Here is an 18,901-nt window from a genome sequence, read left to right as displayed (position 1 = left end):
CAAACAATGGGCATCAGTTCTTATTCGTATGCTGATGACTTTCTTCTTATTCATTATGTCCAACCATCCAGTATAGATCTTTCACCAATTCAAATGTGTCTTGATAAAGTGGAGGAATGGTTGGCAGTACATCACTTAGTACTAAATCCAGATAAGACAACCACTTCATGGATAGTAGGACATGGAACTATTCCATTAGTAGTGCCCACGCTATTTGGACAAAGTATTCCTACAGTTAAATCCTTTAGATATCTAGGGGTCATTATTGATTCTGCCTTAACTTTTGAGGAACAAATATCTGATGTAGTTAAAAAGTCCTTTTTTCACTTAAGGAAGCTCCGTTTAATTAGAAATTTAATAAGTAGAGACTCTTTAGAAACATTGACGTGTGTGTGTATTACATCACGGTTAGATTATTGTAATGTTATTTATGCAGGGATTACCAAAGTGAATTTAAAAAGAATACAAAGAATTCAAAATACAGCAGCACGTATGATCTGTAGGGCACAGAGAGATGAAAGAATAACACCTTTATTATAGCAACTGCATTGGCTTCCAATCGAAACAAGAGTCAAATTTAAAGTGTTTGTCTTAACACAAAAGGCATTTCATCTACTTAATCCTAGCTATTTATCTAACCTGACAATTCCTTATTCTCCTGCATGGACTCTCAGATCACTAACAGACAATAGGCTAGTCATTCCTTCGCCTACTAAGGCTCGATGGGAATCAACGCGTGCATCGGCGTTCTTCTTTCTGTCTCCTACTCTTTGGAATGGACTTCCAAAAGAGATTAAATTGGAGAAATCCTACACTCATTTTCGAAAACTGCTGAAGACTTTTTTTTTACCAATCATATCGAACAGAATCTATAAGAGTAGGGTAGGTGTTAAAATCCAGGTTAAACTGTATTTGATTGTATTTAATTTAGATAACTGTGTTTTATTAGTTATGTTCTTATTATTTTTTGGTTTGCTGTGCTTTCCTATTATTGACTGGAGTTCCTATTTGTTTGGTTATGAGATGTATTTTTTAATGTAAACCGTTCTGTTTTGTAATTGCAATAAGAAACGGTATATAAAAGGAATAAATGATGATAAATGATGATAATAATGATGGAATATCTAATAGGCACACAATTAGAACATTCAAATAACATTGCTATGTTACTAATGCTTTTCTACAATACAGCTTAAATACACCTGTTATATGCTCTGGCAGAAAACATGTCAAATCTAAATAAGATTTCAGAAGTGACAGATAATAGTAAGTATTTTACAAAACATAATGACAAATCCACATTTTCATTTACAAGTGGTATATGACATTTTTAAATTGGCTAGGTTCTCGGAAGACGTGTCATGACTACCAGTGAACAATAGGTGACAGTAAAACACTTCTAAAAACACCACAAAAGATGCAGTAACAGCAGAGCTGATGTCACTCTGTATAGATCTAATGTTTGGTTCTGACATCCCTAGGAATAGAAATGGAGAATGGACTGCAGTAAAAGTAAAACTGACTGGCCCATGGCTTAGGCTTCAGTGCAGGAAACTCATATTCAAGTCTCCTGGCTGACAGAAGTTGCAGAGTCAGCATGCGAACCCTTGGAGGGAGAAAAGACGGGTACAACAACTGTTGGAGAACGTAGCGATGCTAAGGATAAGCCCCAGGGGTGATTCTCCCCTTACCTAAGGCCTCTCAGTTGATGAGGAAGTGAATGCACCCAGGGATGACATCTAGGTCAGGATGCTGCTATAGAAGATGTAAAAATATGTAATTAAACATTTTTAAAAATTTTAAATTCCTAAAATCTGATATGATGCTTTTTGATGCTGCTTTTAACTCCTAACCCTTATTCACTTTGTTAAGAACCCTTATTTTATCATCCTCACTTTAATATTCCCTTATCTTTTGTTTGTGCTGTCTGTCTGTCCTAATTAGATTGTAAGCTCTGTTGAGCAGGGACTGTCTCTTCATGTTCAAGTGTACAGCGCTGCGTACATCTAGTAGCGCTTTAGAAATGATAAGTAGTAGTAGTAGATTGACATCAAAACTGCCTTGGCCAAACAATGGAAAGCTGCCTGATTACCGCCAGGTAACCCCCTGCAGAAATATTTTTTGAATATTTCCGCGTGCTGGAGGTGGAACTACTGTCAGCGCCCTTAAGTGACTTGCCCAGGATCAGGATCTCAGTCCACTGTATTTAGGCTGCTCCTCCACTGCATAAAAACTCAACTAGTACCATCCTCTTACTCATCTCTCCCAGAACAGACAGAGAGGGCAGAACAGCGATTGGGGACCTCTCACACCCTAAGTAAGAATCATACCCTTAGACCAATGACCCACTGCTGTTTGAGTTGTGAGAGGCATACACTAGCACTTACTGCAGCTTAGAAAAGGATCCCAAAGTCAGGAGCATAATTCCTTTGACTACTGGGTCCAATATGATTAAATCTGTCAAACCAGTAATTGTTAGCTCCAGACTCTAATATACCCTTAAATGGTATTTATATGGGCAGGTGCAGAGATGTAAAGAAAGGCTTAGTCGAGTAGTATTGTAGAATTTTCCAGTGATATATTTCAGGGATAAAATTATTTATACTATGGGAAACCTAATACACAGAACTTTACTATAAAAGAAAGATTTCTGTGTATTGCATGTTTGGGGTATAGTAAAAGTCAGCAAATTTTTTAAATATTTGTTTGAGGTGGCGGTAAGGGCTCCTGCACTAACCCGGTGATAACCGGGCAGCCCGTGGCACTGCCCAATTACCACCGGGTAAACACCGGTGCTACAAAAATTGAAATATTTTTGTAGCGCCAGAAGTGGCAGACGCTGGGGGTGGGAACTACCACCGGGCTGCTGCGGTAGCCTGGTGGTAGTTCCAGATTAGCGAGCAGTAAACCCACGTTGGGCTTACCACCTCTTCATAAAAGACTCCCCTAATGATTTCTACACCTATTGATTTGGCACTTTACCACACTAGGAGCCCTATGATGGTGTGGACTCCAGGGTACCCTGAAAAACAGGGTCCACTCTGAATTTGTGGAGCATTGCAGCCAAATGATTGGCCTCATTTATTGCTCATAAATTCACACACTCCTTTTCACATTAAGTTAATTTTAGTAAATTTTATTGTAGTTATTGGACCCAAGTGGTCCTCAATATAATTGCATGAACAAAAAAAGGAGGAGGTTAAAACTTCACGCAAACGTGAGATGTGGAAAAAACAAGATGAACCAAGGAGGATACCAAAAACTTTATTGGGGTTTCAAAAACGACCCAACATGGCCGTGTTTCAGCCCTAAGGCCTGCCTCAGGGGTTTTGATCAATCTCAGGTGTAGCAGTGCAATATAACACACCAATGAGAATTTGTGCCCAATGTTTGGATAATACAAAAACTCCTTCAGTCTTATGTTTGGTTTATTTATTGTGTCCGAATGCTGTGACTTCAAGCGTCTCTTCTCCTTGGAAAAATGGTGTGTTGTCAGTTAAAAAACTGTGGCTGTGTTGGGCCTGCGGTAGTTCCAGGTTGCCGCGCGGCAACCCCTTAGTAAAAAGGCCCCTTTGAATGGGCTGTGTCAGCATTGCTGAATGGCTTAGTAAACAGAGGGGTTAGTTTGCAAAGCTTTATCACTCAATTACTATTCGTAGCTTAAGGTTTAGTACCTTATCCTTTACTTTCGTGGTTATATTTGTTTCAGAGTATTTAAAAACATAGGGACCCTTTTACTAAGCTGCGTAAGCGTCTACGTGCTCCCAATGCATGCCAAAATGGAGTTGCCACATAGCTACCATGTGGCTCTTGCAGTAATTTCATTTTTGACGCACGTCTGATACACACGACCGAAAAATCATTTTTATTTTCTGCCACGCATATCGGACATGCGCCCAGTGGCATTTTGCGTGCATAGGTCATTACCGCCCGGTTACCGCATGAGACTTTACCGCTAGGTCAGTGTCTAGCAGTAAGATCTCGGACCCAAAATGGACATATAGCAATTTTCATTTGGCCGCATGTCTATTTTCATCAAAAAATTTAAAAGGCCTTTTTTTACAGATGCGCAGAAAAATGATTCTACGCACGGCCAAAACCTGCGCCTGCACTACCGCAGGCCATTTTTCAGCGCACCTTAGTAAAAGGACCCCATAGTAAAAATAAGACTACCCTACTTGTCCTAGCACAGTGTACACCTTCATTTATTACCTCTGTACTTTAAACTTTCCCAGTAGGTCCCATCTCTGAGGATTTTCTCGGTGTAGATTATAGAATATGTAGATATCTTATCATGTGTTATTTATGCTACCATGTTTTTCAGGTGCTACATACTGGAGCATAAATACTTTCACCATGGAAATATCATCCAGCTCTATCTATGATTTTGGGTTTCCTAGCTCAGTAATCCTCATCGATGCAGCATTATATTTACAGAGAAACAGAACAACTCTGTTCTTTGTGGGAGAAGAATACTGGAGGTAAGAAATGTGACTGGGGTATATGATAGAAGCAGTCAGATATGACAGGATTCAACAAAGAACTGAACAAGGAACTTTTTCATAGTAAAAGAAATTCAAAGACAACTGGTCCTAATAGGAAGTAGCAGGGGAAAAGGTTCAAAAGAAACATGAGATAGTGGAGCACCATTAGTAAGCACACCAGTAAAAGGGCTTGATGGGGCCCTTTTACGAAGGCACGGTAGGCTCTACGCGCATGCAGCGCATGCCAAAACCAGACTACCGCCAGGCTAGCGTGCATCCCTGGCGGTAATTTCAAACTTGGCGTGCACCCATAACACTTGGACATTTTTTTTAAATTTCCTACCACACGCGGCATTTCTGGAATTAATCGGGAGATGGTGCGTGCTCCGATCAGATACCACGTGTATAGCATGTAAGCCCTTACCGCTAGATCAATGGGTGGCCTTAAGGGCTCGGGCCGTAAATAGGCGCGGGCTGGTTTCAATTTTACTGCAGGCTTTTTGCAAGGCCCACTGAAAAAAAAGCTTTTTCCCAGATGCGGTAAAAACTGGACCAGCAAGCACCCAAATAATGCGCTCCCACTACTGCAGGCCACATTTTACTGCAGCTTAGTAAAAGGTCCCCAAATCATAAAATTAATACTTGGTACTCAATAATACATGGCAGGCTGTACCAAAAATGACCTGGTGGTAGCTACAACAAACTTCCTTTCCGGGCCAAGTGCTGTAAATAAAATTTTTCACACTTTAGGCCCTGTTTACTAAGCCGCGCTAGTGTTTTCAGCACGCATTAAGCGTTAGTGCGCACTAACCGTGTAGATGCCCGTAATATTCCTGTGGGCGTCTACACCTTAGTAAACAGGGCCCTTGGTCTTTGACACTATAGTAGTTTAAGAAGGCCTATACCCCTGACCCAAATTAACTTTCTACTTCCTGCGACACAAAACTATGGACCGTATTGGACTTCTATCACCACCCCCTCTTTATTTCTTTGTTGCTCTATACTTATGCTTCTTTCAAGTTGATTACTATATTGTGTATTTGTATTTTATATAACCGGAGCCTGCCTCTCCGGTATTGTGTAAGCCACATTGAGCCTGCAACTAAGTGGGAAAATGTGAGATATAAATGCGTTAAATAAATAAATAAATAGGTTATTGTTCCGGTAATAAGCGCACCGATAGTACACGGTTACATAGCCATGCCTCCAGAACACTGCGTGCTATCGGTGCTCCACTGTAGATAGATAGAATAGCCTACTGACAAGGCTAGTTACAATCAAAATCATGAAGGAATGCAAACATGCTTGTGACAGATGCAGCCTATATGGCAGACTAAAACTTCTAGTTGTGCAGGGACCTACATGTACCAATAAACTGTTATTTCAAAATTAAACAGAGTGAACATCCCTTTAAGCACATTTGCATAAGTAACTGCATAGGTAATTCAGCATGTTCTAAATGTGTCTAAACGCATTTTCATGAATGTTTTTAAGGATCATCAGAGTTAACAGCATAAACAGTGCATTAAAGCAACAATATCCTTAAAAACATTCATGAAAACGCGTTTAATTTTGAAATAAATGTTGCTTGGGAATTAGATTACTGTGACAGATATAGAGCACAGTGGTCTCAGTGGGTCTTCTTTCACTTTCTCTTGAGAGCCAAATCATGATTGCCAGAGTACTGGTAGAATTGACCATAAGCTCCCTTTTGAACGCCACTGACAAATATTTACCATTAGTATTTTAAGGAAGCCAAGTTGCTGTAAGCACTAGCGCATGCGTATCACAGCTTATAAGGGCTTACCGTGGGGCACATTCAGGCATCCTGCGGTAAGTTCTAGGTTAATGCGCATACACCATGCGCTAAAAATGTATTTTTATTTTTACTGCAGAGGGGGCATGTCTGGGAGCAGAGAACCCCACTCTTTCCAGCCCACTGCTGACGCGCTCTTGCCGTTACCACCGCTTTTTAAAAACGTCTGCCAAGACTTCCTGCGGCAGCCTCACGAAATGGCCATTTTGAAGAAGCGGTGGTACTGGTATGAGCGGCAGAAGTAGGCAGGAAAGAGTAGGGTTCTTTCCTGCCCCTGAAGAACCCACTAGACCACCAGAGCATGTTAAGGTAGGCCCACCGAGGCTCGGGGGATGGGGTGGCCATCTGGCCTTTACCGCGGTCCCCGTTCTCGTGGTACTGTACTGCACTGCACTGCAGGAACAGGGACTGTGGTAATGATTCTCCATGAAAAAAGTAAATTCTGCGCCACTGGCAAATTCTGCGTGCGCTGCGCGGTCACGCAGAATTCTGGCACGAGTAAAAATAGGAGATAACCAGAGAAGGCAACAACTAGGCAGACTGGATGGACCAACTGATTCTTGTATGCAGTCATCAGCTATGTTCCTATGGTGACAGTTTTTGTCTGTGGATTTTGCACCAGTTTTCAAAGTGAAAGTACGTGTGCCCTTTGATTTTGAGAATAGCCAAAGGAAGAAGAACCTACAGATGCTTGCACCTCCTTTTCTACTGTTACTTTTTACAACTAAAATAACATGCTTACCTTTGAAAATACAAAAGTGCATGTATTATTGTAATGCCTGCTTTAACCCCTCCGAGAAGAATGCATATGCTAAATGCAGGTAAAAGTTTAAATGTTGTGGCATTATACATGTACTTTTATCCACATACAGGGTAGGCAATTTTCAAAGAGCCCCTTTCCATGGTAAACACTGTTTCACCCCCTATAATGTTACTCCAGTAATATTGAAATGTTTGTCAGTTCAGCCTCTTAATAATATGAGAAAATGGCCTCTTAATGACCTCCTAGGCAAATGTCTATTTTGTTTTCTTTTCTAGATTCTCTCTCTGTCATGCAGCTTAAGGCAGCAGATTTAAGTGATCAGCCCTGAGCTAAAGCATTGCACAAGTTTCTTCTGTGATGTGAATGTTTAAACACCTCTTACTGAATTTTGTTCAGCAGCAAATCTATGAAGCGTTTAGCTCTAGTTGGGTGGATACCGATCTTAGTTGGGTCTTCTTTCAGTTTCTCTTGAGAGCTATGTTTTGAGCTCCAGAACTGGCAATATGTTCCCTTTTGGCCGCTACTGACAAAGATTCACCATCAATGTTTTTAAGAAATATATATGATATCTTATTCAGTACGTGCTTGGTATCCACAGTTGAGGAAGTAGCTTAATCATAGGTTTCATTGTGGTCATAGGATGAGGTCATACAGTGAGCTTAAGATAGTGATGGGGAAAGCTATCCTTCATCAGGGATTTATACTGGTAAGCCTTGTAGCTTAAGAGACACTGAGGCTTATTTTCAAAGCACTTAGACTTACAAAAGTGCATAGTAACCTATGGAACTTTGTAAGTCTGTGCTTTGAAAATGAGCCCCAGTGCTGTATGCTGCCAAATCACCAAATTTTCTGCTGCTGTGGGTAGTCACCCTACCACTAAAGTCTCTTTGGGGAAAATTTTACAACTGGGCTCCTCCATTTAGGCACCCTGAGGCCAAGCAGTAGGAGCCTCTTCTATAACAGAATCTGAGCACCTAGTGTAACCCGGTATCGGAACGCTTAACAGGGCCACCGAGAGACTGGGCTGGGCCCGGGGCAAGGCCGCCCCCGGGGCCCCGCCGCCACCGCTTCCCCCCCCCCCCCCCCCCCCCCCGAGGTTGCAGCCGCTCCCCCTCCCCCCGCCCCCCTCCATCCGCCACCGGGCCGGGCCCCCTGCATTGAAATCACAGCGCCTCTCACCTCCATGTGAAAGCGCTGCAAGCAGCAGGGCAGCAGATCGCCTCCCTTCGGCCCTCCTTCCCTCTTTGTGTCCCGCCCTCGTGGAAGTTACGTCAGACGAGGGCGGGACACATGGAGGGAAGGAGGCCCAAAGGGAGGCGATTTGCTTCCCTGCTACCTGCAGTGCCTCCACACGGAGGTGAGAGGCGCTGTGATTTCAATGCAGGGGGCCCTGCCCCCCCTCTCGGCGGCTGTGATGCTTAACATTTAGGCACTTACAGGTACAGCAGGTGTAGAGCTAGTGCAAGGGCAGCCACCTTAATGCAGCAGGAACAAGCGTAGCTTACAGTATTCTGCAAGTTACACACATAAGTGGCTGTCCTGCCCACATCCATGTTCCAACCATGTGTACACCTCCCTTGCAAATGCACGCAGTATGCATTCTGTAAGCTAAGCAGGTATTTGTAGAATAACACTTAGGCTCCTGCTGGCATTTTCACTGGTATGTGTACACTTGCATGAATAAATGCTAGTATGCTAATGGTCTGCATGCACAAGGAGCACACAACGCGGGCACTCGGCATATGCTCAGACATACTTCTTGTGTGAACCATTAATACACTAGAGTCTGCTTCCGATATAATTTGGAGTTTATTTGGCCACAGCCAGGTACATTTAAATTTACATTTCTAGTCTTCACACACAATTATTCCATTACTTGACATCATAACAGTTAACATTACAGCTTCTTTCATCCACACAGGTTGTGCCGTTGTCTCTCCTGTGTATCCCGTTAAAGGTTACACCTACGATTGTCTCTCTCTGGTGTATCCCGTTGAAGGATGCACCCATGATCATTCCTGATCTGATGATCTGGACCTCCTGGCCGTTAAAGCCAGGAGACAAGATGTGACTCAGCTACGATGCAGGCATATGGCTCTTGTTTACCTTTCCACTTTACAATCAACTGTTTTCACATAACACCTTTCCACATCCCTTATCACTTTCTCTGTTCGTCTGCTGTGTACCCATCACTGTTACTGTATAACTGCTGTAACCTGACGCCATTGCCTGCGGTAGCGACTCCTTGCTTGTCGCGGGCTCCTCCTACTCCTGACTGCGGCCCTTGCAGAAAGTTATTGTCGCGATGTAATCTTGAAAATCTGAATTAAGAATGTCTAGGCCTACATCTGATAAATGCACACCGTCCGCCCAGTACATGCCCTCACAAGATTCCGTTATTAGTTCATGCTTGATAACCTGTCCCCTTATGTTGTGCATAAATTTTTCCATCTATTGACTTTCTTTCTGGTCTTATCTATCGCTTGGTGCGATCTCTCGCCCCTCCAAACCCATCTTGGGATAATATTAGACCAAGCCAATCGGACCAATGGTAGCAGGCAGGCAGGTTAATTTTAGAAAATCATTTTGTATGTGTTTTCTGAGTGATATGCTGTTGACCCGTGCCAGATCATTGCCCCCCAAATGTACTATTATCATATCAGGAGGCGGCAGGTCTGCCGCTTCCACAGTAAGGTTGGCATTAGCTATGGCCATGTCATCCCCCTAATACTTATCCAAGTGATTGATAACTTTCTCGCATTCATTCCGAAGTTCTCCCCGGCTGGTCTGATAGCCACCCTGCTACATGCCCAGTAAACGTACGAGTGTCTGCATATCCAAATTCGCCTCCGTTCGTCTTGGCGACCTGAAATTCATGTGAAGTGGGATGTTATCAATTTAGTAAGGAATAGTGCTCCAGGACATCGGGTCGACCTCGATGCTCAATTAGCAAAGTGGTCTAATGAAACGCTTATATGCATTCGATTTCCATCACCCTAGCTCCTTGGTTCTCTCTGTGGGCAGTTCTTGAGCTGTCGCTGTAGTGGCCGCCCCGATTCTAAATGAGTGCGTGCTATATGTCCTAGCCTGCATGCCTGCCGGCTGGACACACATGCGCAGCACCCTAGAAAATTGAAATCGAGTTAAGGGGGTATTGTTTGCATGAATTAGTAGCCAACCTGGTGCTTGTGGCCTTACACTCAAATATGCTTTAAGATTTGTTACGGGGCATGTGGGGTCTTCCACAATCTGACTTAGCAGGACGTGGGTTCCTTTGGCCAATTGATCTATTTTGGATTTCTGAATGCATAAATCAATGGCCGTGCCTTTTATGGTCACATCACGGATCAGCACGCCCATGTCCAGGCAGGCTGATTTTGATTTTGCTACTAATTCGCTAATTCGTAGGGCCCCATGGAATGCCAAGGAGAAAGCGCATTTGAATAAGCGGGTCTTGTAGGCACTGTTACATACCTCTCCCATTGTACCAAATAAGAGTGTCAGCTCGTATAGTGTAATGGGATGTCTGCTATCTGGCTGTGTCACAGTTGCCTTGTTCTATCCTCTCATCATTCTAGTGATGGAAATTTTTTTCGTCGGGTTGTCTATTCCTACTGCCTTTGTAAAGAAACTGATACTGGCTATCATGGTTGTTATACGTGCTCTGCTAACTCCTGCTCTACGTGACATCAGAATAAAATGGACAAGGGCATGTACGCTGAATATGTCTGTCTGGCCCTGCTATTCCATGTAATGAATGAATGATAGGAAAGCTGCCTTGCATCTTCTCCGTGTTGCTTCTGACAAGGATTGTAGCACCAGGTCCCAATACTCTATGGGCCAAATTGCCAAACGCTGTCTGGAAGCGGAGTCTGCTTCTCGTCCGCCCTTGGGGCAAGGGCCTTGAACTCTGTGAACTTAAAATGAGAAAGAGCGTCTGCTATAGAATTCTCTTTTCCCGGAATGTGTTTAGCTCTAATAGTGATGTTGAGGACAAGACACTGCAAAACTATTTCTCTAAGCAGGTTAATTGTCGGGAGTGTGCTGGCTGACAATTTATTAAGGGCTTCCACCACAGCCATGTTGTCTGAGTGAAATATAATTGCCCTGTCCGCTAAGCGATGGCCCCAAATATGGAAAGCCGCCATGATAGGGAACAGCTCCAAAAAAGTGATATCTCTCGTGGTACCTGCTTCCTTCCAAGTTTTAGTCCAACGAGCTGCACACCATGCTCCCTGGCAATATATCCCAAAACCCTCTCCCCCGGCTGCATCAGTTTATAATTGCCAAGCAGTGGCCTCTATTGGGGTGTCTTGCCAAAATGCTATTCTATTAAAGTTTTTGAGGAACTGTGCCCACACTACCAGATCTTCTTTTATGTCCTTGGTTACTCTGATATGACAGTGTGGTTTCGTTATCCCCTTGGTTGCTAAAGCTAACTTCCTAGCAAAAATGTGCCCCATTGGTATGAGTATAGAAGAAAGTGGGATGCTTGACCATGGAAATACAAGACCTGGATGAATAGATCTTAAAAATATTTGTTTATTGTTGCTTAAAAGACTCGACACAACCGTTGTGTTTCGGCCGTGAGGCCTGCATCAGGAGTCTACAAAACACATATATACAAAAGAACATTAAGTAAAAAGTTATATGAAAACATATATAGTTAAAAACATTAAGTAAAAAAGTTATATGAAGACATATATAATTAAAAACACAAATACTAAAAAACTCAACCGAATAGAAGTATGTTCCATTTTATTTGTAACAAACCGAGCACATCAGTGATGTAACAACACTATTTTATCCTTGATACAAGAGGATTTTAATTTCGCACGATCTGCATTTAGTAATTGATGCATTTAATATCAACATTTCTAAATGTTTTTAACTGTCTATTTTTCACATGTGTTTGGATATTTCATTAGCCCTTATAATATTTTGTACTTCTATTCGGTTGAGTTTTTTAATATTTGTGTTTTTAATTATGTCTTCATATAACTTTTTTACTTAATGTTTTTAACTATATATGTTTTCATATAACTTTTTACTTAATGTTCTTTTGTATATATGTGTTTTATAGACTCCTGATGCAGGCCTCACAGCCGAAACACAACAGTTGTGTCGAGTCTTTTATCCAACAATAAACAAATATTTTTAAGATCTATTTATCCAGGTCTTGTATTTCCGTGGTCAAGCATCCCACTTTCTTCTATACCTGTGTTCTCCCGTGGGGCATTCGAGTTCTCCGCTATATAGCCGATTTGTTTGGACATATGCCCCATTGGTATGACTCTGGTGGCGAAGCAAAGGAGACCGAGTAACTCCTGAAACTGTTTTAAGGTTGCTTTCCTTTTCTGTATCATCTGACTGACTGCTTTGGTTAGCCTGTGTATTTTGTCCTCTGGCAGCCTGAAGTATTGCTTCCTAACATCTAGCTCTATACCTAGAAAAGTAATCACAGTGCAAGGCCCCACTGTTTAATCCACTGCCAATGGAATCCCAAATTCCTCCGCCACCCTATTGAAGGCCTCTAGCATGACTGCGCACTCGTGAGCATTCCGCCCTATAAACAAAAAGTCATCTAAGTAGTGAATCAACGTTCCTGCTGGAGCTACTTGTTCGACTACCCAATGAATAAATGAATTAAACTGCTCAAAATATGCACAAGAAATTGCGCAGCCCATGGGAATGCATTTGTCATAATAAAATTGCTCCTCAAACTTAAAACCTAATAGAGGAAAAGAATTTGGGTGAACTGGTAGGAGTCGGAATGCGGACTTGACTTCGGCCTTCGCTAAGTGTGCGTGTACACCGTGGTTTTGTATGACTTCTGTCGCCCTATCGAATGAAGTGTATTGTACTGAACAACAGAATTTCCCACTGGGTAGGAAAGATTATGAATGAGACAGAATTTCTCCTAGTCTTTCTTTGATATTAGACCGATTGGAGAAATTATCATAGATGCGAATGGGGGTTCTATAAACGGGCCCGCTATTCTTCCCAATTGTAATTCCTAGTTAATTTTGTCCCTTGCTACTTGTATGTTGGTACGAATAGAAGCTGCATTTTTAGGGTAGTTCGAGGGATCGTGTTGAGGTCCTGTGTAAGGTATGGAGTACCCACTTTCAAAACCTGCGGCGATGGATGCTGTCACTAATCTATCGGGGTACCTTGCTAACCACTGTGCCATGTCTTTATGCCTGATGGGTGAGAAAGCCAATTCCTCCCGAGCTCTGTCCCGACTGACCATTTGCCTGTCTCCTGTCTCTAGGATGTCTACATTGCACCGCCGAGTGTCCACCTCCACACAATGAGCAGGAATGGCGAAACTTGCACAGCTGCCAAGTACACTGTCCCTGATTGTATTGCCGGCAGGGTCGTTTTCCCGCCTGTGACCCATAGAGCTTTTGCCCTGTTGCTGGTGTCTGAAATGTCTGCAGTGCTCTGTGCCCTATCGGGTCTGCCTGGTTATAATTCCTGTCTTGCATGAGAGGCCTGTGAGCCGACATTTCATCTAACCAGAAGTCTACTACCCTATGCTTCCATGTTATGGATGGGTTGTCCGCCATACTCTTTCTAAATTTGATATCACAATTCAGCCATGCCCAACCCCCATAGCGCTTATGCACTCTAATGATGGAGTCCATGTACCTGATCATATAGGGGCCCATCTCCGGCTCTTTCTCTATTATAACCGTTATAAAAATGTGAAATGCGGACACCCAATTGGTAATGGATTAAATATCCTAGGTCTTCTGTCACGCTCAAATGGTGAGAAATTCTGTCTCTACCATTGCTGTCCTCATCCTGCTCCCATAAGAGGAGTGAAAATATACCAATTATTTTTTCAGGATTTTCTCTTTCATCGCCTTTGATACACTACTGGACAGTGTGAATACTCCACATAATAGGTCACTTCTAGGGTTAAATACTCCTTCGCACGTCCCCCTGCTGCTTGCTGTCGCTCTATGTTACATGTGTGCATTGTCGTGTCAATTGGCCGCTTATCTGCTTGCCCCGTAGTAGAGCTTGCAGCTTGCCTCAACTCATAATCATGCAGCGCGCTCTTAATTCCCAAAGCTACTGAGGTGTCATGGCCCTGTGTACTAGGATGTGATATCTGTGAATTGGCCATAGCCATGTCCACCGACTTACCCTCCCCCCCCCCCCCCCCCCCCCCCCCGTGGCTTCGTGAATAGTGGTGTTCGCCTCTAGCACAGGTACCAGTACTGAATTGGGCATTTGCGGTGCTGGCGTCCCTGCTATGTTTCCCAAGGATTGAAGCTGCCGGGTTACTGACGAAACGCCATGCCGCTCCACCAATTTGCTCAGCTCCATCATAAGAGCTCCAAGGTCTGGGGTTTGTTGTATTTGCGCTCCTTCCGATATCTGTACCGCTCTAGCATTGGTTCTGGGTTATCGCGTGGCTTTCCTCTGCTTGGCCGCATTCTGTTTTTTTTTTTGCCGTAGCCTTTTTTTCCCTGTCTGGCGGCCTCATCCGCTGACAATTGCCTTCTGTTCCTTTGAGATGGCATTTCTGGAATGTAGAGACTAAAAGAATTGATCATTACTTACACTTGCATGCCTCACTTACATATAAACTGTCCAGTAATTAAGCTAATCCTTGAGTCTCACTATAAAATTTTTTAAAAATGTTTGTTTGTTTTTATTTCTGCTGGTTACCATTTGCCGCCACCAGCAAGGGAATAGTGCGAACTGCTGCTTAATTCTACTAGTGCAAAGACAGAGAGGTAAAGAAAGAAAGAAAAAGAGTGGGCCAATGACACAACTTTAATAATAATTTTCCTTTTCACTGTACTGTTTTCTGTGCTATTGCTCTGCTGCCACTTGCTGGTTCTTAATGGGCACTGCACTTAGTAATCACTGTATCTGTTGGAAACCCTGCCTCAATGTTTTCCTTCTGGTGAGCACAAGGGCCAATTTTTTTTTTTTTTTTTTTTTTGCAAGCTATACTCCCGGGATCTGTAGCTGTGGAGCTCCACCACCTCTGGGACCAGACCCCACCCCCAGAACAAACAAGAAATGCCGCAGACACATGGCAGCCCCCATGGCAGTGCTGTTACCTCCTGTTCACCCCTGGCAACCCCCAGAGCCTTGCTACTCACGCAGCCACCCGGTCTACAAGAGATCACTCTTGCTTAGCCGAGCGTGGCCGGCGCCACCACGCCCACCCCACCAATCCGCGAGCCGACTAAGCCTCGTCACCGCCCTTATCGCCGCTCACTCCACAACACAGACGGTTACCACCACCTTCGCCCTGCACGCTGCGTAGGGACAGAATGGCCTCGCACCGGAGCCAGATCCCCAATCCCAGGCGCACATTGTGTCGGAGCGGCTTCACTCTCTCACCCGACCTCTTGGCCCACCCACAGGGGGCACGTAACCCAAGGCTAACTGCTTTATGAGCGGAGAGACATGGGAACTAAAACCCCTGGAATCCCTGAGTAGTATCCGGCATTGGGACCGAAAGGATGCCCACTCCTCTGATATTCCACGCTTGTGCCTGGGTTAACTAATGGAGGGGGCCGACTATGCAGCTAATATGCCCGTCCCATGTGCCGCAACCCGGCCTGTATGGCAGAGAACCTGGCCTCAGGAAGCCGCCGCTCCGCTAGTGACCGCATGGCCCTTCTCTGCTCATAACGCTCAAGCATCTGGCTCTCCCATTTTCGTTTGATTATTTTTCTTTTCTTTTTTTTTTAATGAAATCCTGCAATATTTTGCACCTACCCTGCTTTGTCGCTCTCAGTGCCTCCTGCCAACTTGTAAATTGCCCACTAACGGAAAACAGGCCACGCTCTTCTGAATTCTGCCCATGCGGTGAGTGCCAAGTCGGAGCTGCTTGCTGAATTCAGCCCACGAGGTGAGTGCTTAGTCGGATCTGCTTAGTCAGTGCTGCTTCTCCTCCCCCCCCCCTGTCCTTTTTCCCTCTAACCAGTGGCGTACCAAGGGGGGTGGTGGGGGTGGTCCGCCCCAGGTTGCACGCTGCTGGGGGGGGGGTGCCACGCGCCTGTTGGCCGAGTCCGCTTGTTCCCTCCCTGCTGCTCCCTCTGCATGGAACAGTTTACTTCCTGTTCTACTTCCTGTTCCGGGGCAGAGGGAGCAGCAGGGAACGAGCAGACTCGGAGCCGACAGGCGCGCGGCACCCCCCAGCAGGTAAAAATGCACCCAGAGGGGGGTCTCGCTGCACCCAGAGGGGGGGTGTAATTTCGCCGGGGGGGGCGCATCAGCGATCCGCCCCAGGTGTCAGCCAACCTAGGAACGCCACTGCCTCTAACTCTTTTCCTACCTTCTCCCTGTAACTATTCACTGTCCCTAGCCCTTTCTAGCCCTTCGTCCCCTCCCTCCCTTCCCCTTTGTCCTAGCTGGCCTTCCACCCGTTTGTGGGCGGCATCCCCCTATTGGGGTCTGCCTCTTTCTTAAATGCAGGTGCCTAGATTGTAAAATTAACCTTCACAGGTTTGTCTCAAATAGAAATAGTGCTTAACCTCAAGTGTCACTTGAGTAGCCTCACACATACACTGAACACTTTCTGGTTCCAAGAACCATTGATGACATTACAACATTTCATTAATATAGTGACCTGCTGAGGTCTCATTTTGTTCTGGACTGCACTGGTTGGAACCAGGGGCATAGCCAGACTTCGCAGTGGGTGGGGGCCAGAGCCTGAGGTGGGGGGTCACATTTTGTTCTGCTGCCCTGCCGCCACTCCCCCACCCCCTGCCACCCTGCCGCTCCCCACCCATTGCCACAGCAAATACCTTGGCTGGCAGGGGTCCCGTCCTGCATGCTCCTTTTAATGAAATTGAGCAGTGAGGGAAGACAGAGCAAGTCAGGCAACATGGCGGCGCCGGAAACTGGTGCTGGACTATGCTTCAGTTGAAGGGGGTTGGGACCCCCTCAACAAAACCAGGGTCCCAGAGGAAATTTGGGGGGGCCTAGGCCCTCATGGCCTCAAGTAGCTACACCACTGGTTGGAACTGAGAGAGGACAGGATCCAGTGGTGTACCTAGCTTGCTTGCCACCCAGTGTGGGTTGCCGCTGCATCCCCCCGAGGCACGTCGCCCCACCCTTCCCCCGAGGCACATCACCCCCACCCTGAGGCACATCACCTCCACCACCCTTCTTCCTAGCAAGGGGCTGCACAGAGCAAGCGTGCAACTGTCAGCTCCACTGGTCCCCTGCCCTGAAACAGTAAGTAACTCCAGAAGGGGCAGGGGACCGGCGGAGCCGACAGCCGCACAACTGCTTCTTGCATCCACTTGCTGCCTGCACCTGGGGCAGACTGTCCCCTCCCTGCTGGCTGTTTCAGCTGCCTGTGGCTGCCTGTGTCTACATAACTGTTGAACTTTGTGGGACTTTTGACCGTGTCTTTACAAAATAGGTTGCACATAGTCGCACTTTTTTTCAATCACAGCTAGGTGTCTTTATAGAAAATTACCCACAGCACTTCCGGGTTAAATTAGGGGTTGTAGGCGACCAGTCTCAGCTAACATTGTTGGTCTCAAGCACCCACAGCACCCATGGAGCTGGCACCTATGGCTGAAGTATATAGAGGGCCTTTTACAAAGCTGAGACAACCATAGGAATATAGGGCCAGATTCTATATAAGGCGCCTAAGAAGTCCAAGTGGTATATATTTCCGGCTAAGTGTATTGTATAAGCAGCACCTAGACGTAGGCACAGTAAAATGCTTAATTGATATCCCAGCTCCTAAAACTACATGCTTCCATTACACCAACAAAAACGTGTAAATCCCTGCACGTAGATTTATGCGCACTGGGGCATATTCTATAACTACACAAGTACATTTTGGAATGCCCACGAAATGCCCATTTCCCCACCCATAGCCACGCCCCTTTTGAACTGCGCACATTAGAATTTAGGTGCAGTTCATTACAGAATACACTTAGCAAGTTGTGCGTGTAAATTCTAATTATTGCCAATTAGTGCTCATTATTGCTTGTTAGGTGCTGTTATTAACGCTCATTAACTTATTAAGCCAAATAAGTTATGCGCATTGTTATGGAATACACTTAGGTTTCAGCGCGGAACGCTAGGCGCGCTATATAAAATCCAGGGGATAATAGGCATCTAAGCGTTTACTGCCAGCTGATTTTTATCATGAGCTAAAAACGCTTGCACAGCTTTGTAAAAGACCCCCATACTTAGCAATGTAGACACGAATAACTGGGTAGACTGGATGAACCAGTAGATATTTATCTATACTTACTATGTTATTGTGTTGTTTTTTGAGTCACCCAAACTGTATAAAAATGCATTAACCTGTATTGAAAATGGTAATTTTAAAAAGCATGCATGCTTTTAATAAAATGTTGGAATATGTTTTATTTTCAGTTACAATGAAGTTTTACAAGTAATGGAAACAGGGTATCCTAAAAAAATAAAAGATGAATTTCCAGGAATTAACAATAAAGTGAATGCTACTCTTGAATTTGAAGGTAGGTCTCTGGTATACCATGACAAGATACCCACAACTGCAAACTTTTTAAAGAACATATTGGCCTCTGGAGAACTACTGTACCTGTCAAGCAATTTAATTTCATATAGTCCTTCTAGAACTCTTCAGTCTGCTCAGCTAATCCAGCTCACAATCCCAATTTATCGTATTATAGTTCATGAACATATCTGACACTCTATCATCTCTGTCGAAGGACCACAACTCTGGAATGCTCTTCCGGACTCCCTAAGACTGCAACCATCCCTAGCAAAGTTTAAGGTAGATCTTAAAACCTGTCTTTTTGACGATGCTTTCTTCTGACATTTGTTGCATCCAGGATACTCACTGATCTT

At 44.5% G+C, this 18,901-nt stretch overlaps 1 protein-coding gene across 1 annotated transcript in view; it reads left to right on the top strand.

The window, feature by feature from the left end:
- The window catches only part of LOC115467868 (matrix metalloproteinase-20-like), a 72,186-nt gene that overhangs the window by 40,629 nt on the left and 12,656 nt on the right, over positions 1 to 18,901 (top strand). Inside the window, exons 8-9 of the mRNA XM_030199363.1 lie at positions 4,325 to 4,481; positions 18,446 to 18,549. Coding sequence (XP_030055223.1) covers positions 4,325 to 4,481; positions 18,446 to 18,549 — 261 coding nt within the window. The remainder of the gene's footprint in view (positions 1 to 4,324; positions 4,482 to 18,445; positions 18,550 to 18,901) is intronic.

The sequence above is a fragment of the Microcaecilia unicolor genome, chromosome 4 (assembly GCF_901765095.1).
Source record: "Microcaecilia unicolor chromosome 4, aMicUni1.1, whole genome shotgun sequence".
NCBI lineage: Eukaryota > Metazoa > Chordata > Amphibia > Gymnophiona > Siphonopidae > Microcaecilia > Microcaecilia unicolor.
Note: the sequence above shows the minus strand (reverse complement) of the source record. Positions and strands in the feature narration are given on the sequence as shown.